Source organism: Cricetulus griseus, unplaced genomic scaffold, assembly GCF_003668045.3.
Source record: "Cricetulus griseus strain 17A/GY unplaced genomic scaffold, alternate assembly CriGri-PICRH-1.0 unplaced_scaffold_68, whole genome shotgun sequence".
In the NCBI taxonomy this organism is placed as follows: domain Eukaryota; kingdom Metazoa; phylum Chordata; class Mammalia; order Rodentia; family Cricetidae; genus Cricetulus; species Cricetulus griseus.
In genome coordinates this window covers 5,656-13,279 of record NW_023277408.1, presented here as the reverse complement: position 1 = coordinate 13,279, position 7,624 = coordinate 5,656, and the positions used below count along the sequence as shown (strand labels likewise).

At 42.3% G+C, this 7,624-nt stretch overlaps 1 protein-coding gene across 1 annotated transcript; it reads right to left on the bottom strand.

Annotated features, from left to right (window-relative positions):
• Positions 1-4,648: 4,648 nt before the first annotated feature.
• LOC100766044 (disks large homolog 5) lies at positions 4,649-7,138 on the bottom strand (the record flags this gene model as incomplete). The annotated part of the gene is made up of 3 exons (XM_035453906.1): positions 4,649-4,787; positions 5,460-5,591; positions 6,979-7,138. Coding segments are annotated over 3 exons (431 nt in total), but the record flags the coding sequence as incomplete, so codon positions are not given.
• Positions 7,139-7,624: the final 486 nt, after the last annotated feature.

Sequence of the window (7,624 nt, the reverse complement as noted above, 5' to 3'; positions counted from 1 at the left end):
GAAAAACCTCTCAATGAGGACAAATGACAGGTATTCTACTAAGGTATATCTTATAAACTAAATAGAAACCTCCCAAAGGAAAGGGAAGTGTTTTGCTTTTATCTTCACAGGAAAACTCATCTTCAGAAGGCAAAAGACACTGCATGGGTAGATACTTAAGAAGAAAAGGTAGCTATAACCATCAAATAGAAGGAATGTGCCATACGGTAAACTTTACAGCTGTCTCTCAAAAAACTCTATTTCTCTTTATTTCCTAGTCCCTATTCAATTAAACCAATGCTGGACTTAGAGGTGGATTTGGCTTTCCTCCTCTAAAATCCAAGCACATTATTTAACTAAGCTTTAGTGTTTCTGTGTTGTATCAAGAAGCCAATTGATGTAATACAGAATAAAAGAAGAATTTGGGGACTGTCTTTGTCTTTTCTTGGATCTTTCTCTCAAGGTGTACACCCTTTCATAATTGTTATGCTCTCATGGTTGCATTCCCTAGCATGTGTACATACACAAGCAAACATTTCTCTGCTAACTGTTCATGTTTGAGTCCCACACAGCCAATGAAGACCTGCCTGACAGCAATCCCTGGACACCCTGGAAAGAAAATGGGCCACAGCTCCTCGACTGCACTGGATCCAACTTGCTCCATTTCAGCTGACACTCCGGCCAGAGGTTCGGGTACTGACTTCAATCAAGTTGAGGATTTCAAGCGAGATCTTCAATCAAGTGAATCCCATCTAACATGGACTGGATACTAACATTTTCTTTCTACAGGACCCCACATGACTATCATCGTCCCATTTCAGCAGGAAGTAACTTGGAAAATGCTACGCCCCCTTTCCCCATTGTTGTCACTTAGGATAGTGTATATACCTAGTTAGGAATAGCTTCCTATTGTTTATGACTTTAGGGTTTAGTTAAAATAGATAGTTATCTTCTTATATTTTACCTTTATACTGTTAAGTTTTAATCCTCTTTTAGACTAAAAGGGGAATTGTAGGGGAAGCTGTAGCCACGCCTTCTTAGGGGCTGGCTACAAGAGTACCTGAGGGCTTGTGAGGGCGTGGTCAGAGTGAGTAGGGGGACTGCGTTTTCGGTTTCGGTTTCTCTTTGCTTCTTGCTGTACAGACTACCACCGGCTGGCTGGTTCGCTCTGTAAGTAAGGCTTTTCCCTATTAAATACCCTTATATTTCTACCTGACTCCGTATTGGTAATTTACTACTATAGCTCAGAAAAATGGGAATCAATCTACCTCAAGATCCAGCCATTCCTCTCTTGGGTATATACCCAAATACTGCATGTCCATACAACAAGGACATATGTTCAACCATGTTCATAGCAGCATTGTTTGTAATAGCCAGAATCTGGAAGCAACCTAGATGACCCTCAACTGAAGAATGGAAAGAGAAAATGTGGTACATTTATACAATGGAGTACTACTCAGCAAAAAAATGCAATGGAATCTTGAAATTCGCAGGCAAATGGATGGAACTAGAAGAAACCATCCTGAGTGAGGTAACCCAATCACAAAAAGACAAACATGGTATGTACTCACTCATATATGATTTTTAGACATAGAGCAAAGGTTTACCAGCCTATAATCCTCTTCCCCAAAGAAACTAGAAATCATGAATGACTCTAAGGGATAAATGGACCCCAGGAATGGGAAGTGGCATAAACTCCCGAGCTAATTGAGAGCATGAGGGTAGGGGAGTGGGTGCTGCCACAATAAGAGCACAAGAAGAAGAGGAGAGGAGAAGAAATGGAGGAGCAGATATATTGAGTTGGGGGAAGAATAGAGGAGAGAGAGCAGGATGAGAGATACCATATCAGAGGGAGCCACTATAGGTCCGAGAAGAGATCTGGAACTAGAAAGATCTCCAGAGACCTACAAGGATGACACGATCTGACAGTCCGGGCAGTGGAGGAGAGGTTGGCCTAGAAGCCCCTCCCCTAGAAAAAGAGTGATGACTACTCTCTATGCTATCCTAGAGTCCTCATCCAGTGGCTGATGGAAGCAGAGACAGACATACACAGAAATACACCGAGCTGAATTCTGGAACCTAGTTGAAGAGAGGGAGGAATGAAGAACGAAGGGGTCTGTACCAGGTTGGAGAAACCCACATAAACAGTTGGCCTGAAGAAGGGAAAGCATATCGACCCCAGATGCTCTTTGGGAGGCCAGTACGAGACTAATCCAGCCCCCTGATCATGGATGCCATTGAGGAGGCCCCTGCACTCCTGGGAGCCTCCGGAGGTGGACTGGCTTTTTGCCCTGGTGTATGTGGGGGACTTTGAGAGCCCATCCCACTTGAAGGGATGCACTCTGTCCCTGAACACATGGGGAGGGACCCAGGCCCAGCACAGGAAGATTTGGTGGACTTGGTGGAGCCCCGGTTGGGGGCCCTACCCTGCCTGGGGAGTGGTGGGTGGATGGGGTGGGGGGTAGGTTGGAGGTGGGGGAGAAGGAATGGGGGTAAGGGGAGGGAGAGGGAGAGGGGAATTACATGTGAAACAAGCCTGTTCCCTAACTTGAATTAATAATAATAAAAAGAGAGAAAAAAATCAATGAACCAAAAATTGGTTCTTTGAAAAAATCAAAAAGATAGATAAACCCTTATCCAAACTAATTAAAGATGGACCAAGGTTATCCAAATTAATAAAGTTAGAAACAAAATGTGGACATAACAACAGATACTGAGGAAATCAAGAGAATCAAAAGGACATACTTTAAATCCTGTATTTCATCAGACTGGAAAATCTAAATTAAATGGATAATTTTCTCATTAGTTACCATTTACCAAAGTTGAATCATGATCAGATAAGTACTTCAACAGACCTATAACCACTAGGAAAATACCCAGGGCCGGGTGGTTTTCCACACAGAATTAAAAGAAGATAGATGCCGATGCACCAGCAATTAATTTACAAAATAATAACAGAAGAAACATTGCTCAATTCATTTTATGAAGCCACAGTTACCTTGATACCAAAATCACAGAAATACTCAACAAAGAAACATGGAGACCAATTTGCCTCATGAACATAGATGCAAAAGTACTCAATAAAATACTTGAAAGCCAAATCCAATAACATATCAAAAGGATCATCATGAAAAAGTAGGTTCCAACCTAGAGATGGAGGGATGGGTCAACTTATAAAAATTAGTAAATGTCATAAACCATATAAACTGAAAGAAAAAAACATACAGTCATCTTACTAGATGCCAAAAAGTACTGTGACAAATTCAAGTACCCTTTCATGATAAAAGTTCTGGAGATAGAATGACAATCTACATCAAATTAAATGGAGAGAAATTAAAAGCAATTCTACTAAAATCAGGAACAAGGCAAGGTTGTCCACTTTATCCATATCTGTTCCATATAAAACTTGAAGATTGACCTAGAACAATAAGGCAACTGACAGATATCATGGGGATACAAATTGGAAAGGAAGAAGACAAAGTATCAGTATTTGCAGATGATATCATAGTATACTTAAGTGTCCCTAAAATTCTATCAGAGTACTCCTAAATCTAAAAAACACTTTTAGCAAAGTGGCTGGATATAAAATTATTTCAAAACAATCACTAGCCCATATATATAAAAATGATAAATGGACTGAGAAAGAAATCAGAGAAGTAACTCTCTTCACAATAGCCAAAAATAATATAAAGTGTCTTGTGGTCCCTCTAACAAAGAAAATTAAAGACTTCTATGATAAAAAACTTTCAAGTCTTTGAAGAAAAAATGTAGAATATATCAAAAGGTGAAAACATTGGCCATGCTCATGGATTGGTATGATCAATATAGTAAAAATGGCCAAAAGCAATTTCAGATTCGGCAATCCCCACCAAAATTCCAACACAATTCTTTACAGACCTTGAAAGGCCAATATTCTACCTCATTTGGAAAAACAAAAAACAAAGATAGTTAAAACAACCTTCAACAGTAAGAAAAGTACTGGAAGTATAACCATCCCTGATTTCAAGCTTCACTACAGAGCTGTAGTAATAAAAATCACATAGTACTGGCATAAAATGCATACATTGATCAATAGAATCTAACCATACACCCTGACATAAATTCACACACCAAAAGACACCTGATTTTTGATAAAGAACACAGAAGACACAGTGGAAAAAAAGAAAGCATCCACAACTAGTGCTGGTCAACTGGAAGTCTGCATGTAGAAAATACAAACAGATTGACATTCTTTACACTATACAAAACTCAAATACCAGAGGATGAAAGACTTCCACATAAAACCAGAGCTTGGTGACTAGCTTTTGGGAGGGAGGGGGACTGATGTTGAGATGTAATATATGAGAGAAGAAATATACGATGACAATGAAAACCACTCCTTTGACATTTACGCAGGGCTCTCCCTGTTGAAAGCTGCTTCCAGCCAGTGATCTCACAAGATGCTAACTTCCCAGAAAGACTTTGAATGGCCACAGAAATCACAACTGATGGGATATTGGTGATCTGTTAGATAATAGGGTGGATGGTCAAATAAGTGTGTTTGGTGTATGTGTGGGGGTGTGACAGAGCAAGACAGAGATAGAAAGAGAGAGAGATTAAAGGTGGTGGGCAGCTTGTCAACTCTGCCTAAGCCTACCAGCATCTCCTTGGCCGAGAGTTCATAGATCTTCTAATGGGCCTCCCCACAGAGCATCTTCATCTCCTCGCTGGACTCTTGTAGTGAAATCTGCTCCCTTCGAAGTTTTCTGTTCTCCTCTCTCAGCACCCTTACTTTTTCCTTCAGCTGAGTCCACTCATTCAGGAGCTGTCTGTGGAGAATCCTAAACCATCACAAAAAATGATGAGCCCCATTTAGTCTCCATTTGCTATTCCCACATCATCCATTCAAGGCCCCATGACCTCAGACAGCTCCGGACTAGAGCCCACAGTAGGCCAGTCAGCATAACATAGTTGCTGACAAAAGCCAGAGAAGAGCCTAATTCCAGAAAGACTCAGACCACCTCTGAAAACCTTGAAACTAAAAAGAGTCCATGTGTTTCTATAAGCAGGGTTTGCCACCCCTCCTGCACCCCACATGTGCTGAACTGCTCATGGTACTGGGAAAGCATAAGCAGGAAGAGAGATATAAGGCAAACATTCTCTGAGCAAGGACAGAACAACCAATGGCAATAGGTTCCATCTATAGGTCCCATCGAACCAGCTCTGTAAGCCCCTGCCAGAGCCACAGAAACCCACAGGTGCCAAACACCCCATAAGGGTGAAAACAGTTTGTCTCAGAGGCTCCTGAGGCTGGCAGGACAATGCTGGGAGGGGCTCACAGACAAGTCACTCTTAGCAAAACTGGTCAAAAGCACAAGGCAGGCTGCTTACTATGACACAGATGGGATAGAACAAAAGTCCTCACTTTGGTACAAAGACAAAAATAATGGTAAAGGCAGTCACTGCCAAGTAAAAGGGTCACAGTGCAGTCAGTCACTCACCTGCAGGAGACAGTTTCCTCAGTAAGCTGCTTGCACTTCTGCAAGGCCTCATTAATCTCCTTGGGTAATTTCTGCAGATCCAACATCACTTTTTGATGCTCCATATTCAGCAACTCCAGTTCAAAATTCAGCCTAGCGTTGGGCAGGGCCCAGGAGGAAAGAACCCCATGAACACAGGAAGTCGATGATCATGTGAATTCAGGCTGTGCCCAGAAACTACCCTAGCACAGTCAAGGTCATATTCTGGTACCTATGAACTGGAACAACCTGTGCTACCCCATGATACCAGTCAGGGGATGCAAAGGGAGTGATCCAGGACTGCATGAGCTCCATTACTGGGTCTGGAGGAATAGACAAGCTCTCTAGGAAGGCCTCGGGAGTCTGTTTCACAAGTCTGGGCCCACTGGAAATCTATGAAAATGTTGATGCTATCTTCAGAAAAGGGATTTTTGGTCCCAGGTACCTATTGGTATATAGATGCCCAGAGCACAAAATCAGTATTTCAGGGAGTAGACCCAACTAAAAGATAGTTGTATATGTCTCCATTGGCTTCTAAAGGGCTGCCAAGGTATGAACACCTGCTAAGATCAGTTCCCTGATCTTAATACAGGTATCACTTGGAAACTGTGACAGAGCGAGAAAACATGCCTGCCATAGACCCACAACTTCCAGGATCCAGTCAATCACATATACACACTGAGAATGCCAATTAAATGTAGGGAGGTGGCATTGCCTCAGAGGAGCAGTGAAGAGGACCAATCTTCAAGTCACACAATAAGATGGACCAAGTGGGACAAGGCCCCTCTCGCTGCTTCCAGGAGCAACCAGCACCTAAGAACAAGCTTGATGGGGGAGGTCCAGAAATGTATCTGTTTCTCTTATTGGTTATTAAATAAAACATTGATTGACAGTCAGGAGGTATATGCAGAGCTATGAGACAAGGACAGTACTGGGGAAAGGATGCAGAGAGAGGCCACAAGGAAGACTCCATGTACCTGTTGGTAAGATATGATGCCAGACATTTTCCAGTAATATACGACCATGTAGAAATACATATATTAGAAATTATAGGTCAATAATTAAGAGAGTGTTAGCCCGTAAGAAGCCTGAGTCATTGGCCAAATATTTTATACTAATACAAGTCTCTGTGTGTTTACTTGGGGCTAAACTACTGTGGGACCAGGCAGAACAGAAACTCCTTCTACACATGCTGGTCAAGTACAAATTCTCACCAAATGCTCACAGCACATAGCATCTCCCACAAGCCAACACCTGTCAAGACCTTTAAAATAGTATGTTGAGAGCTCACACACAATTGACCTTATCCCCAGACTAATCAAGGCCATAGGCTCTGCTTCATTTCACTCCTAACCAGGCTTCACTTCTGCCTCTCAGATGTTCTTCCTCTCAGATGCAGTCAGGAAAATTAGCTTTGGCATGGGGACTCCTGGACGTTCAGTCTCTGCTGACCTGAGGAATGCTGAGATTGACTCAATAGAGAACTGGACATAATGACTACCTGTTGTTCAAATCCTTGTTCGTGTAATTGGCCAGGATTCCTTGGAGTTCATTCCTTTCATTGGTTAGCATCTCAAGTTGATGGGTCAGTTTATCCAACTTGTTCACCTGTTGCTCCTGCTTAGTGAGAGAAGTTGGGATTGATGCCTTTCCAGTTGTCCCTGTAGGTGATAAACATATTTTTATAGCTGTTATGGCACAGGGCTAGGAGAGATCATGTTGAGTACTAAGAAGCCTGAGCAATATGGAATGCGTGGAACCCAGTAAAAACCCCAAAGAGCAGGACAACTTTCCTAAAACAGGGGACCCAGAAGTCATGTCTGTCTCTCCAATCCCCATGGTTAGATATGTGTATGCATCAGTCCTTAATGCAGTCCCACTGACCCTTGAAGGAAATGTCACCCAGCTGTGATGTTTTGGAAACAGCTCATGTCTAATGGGAAGAAGAAACGTCCTTGAGTCCCTAGTGCTTAGCACCACCAATCCCTATTCCCCTAGAACTAGAAGCAACTGAATGTCTGAGACCTCAGGACAAGGACGGAGAGTTTCCCTCCCTGGTATTCATATCAGATACACATGGAACCTATGAAATACAATGAAGATGAATTGTAACAACACCCTACCATGACAACTCATTAGTCTGTGCC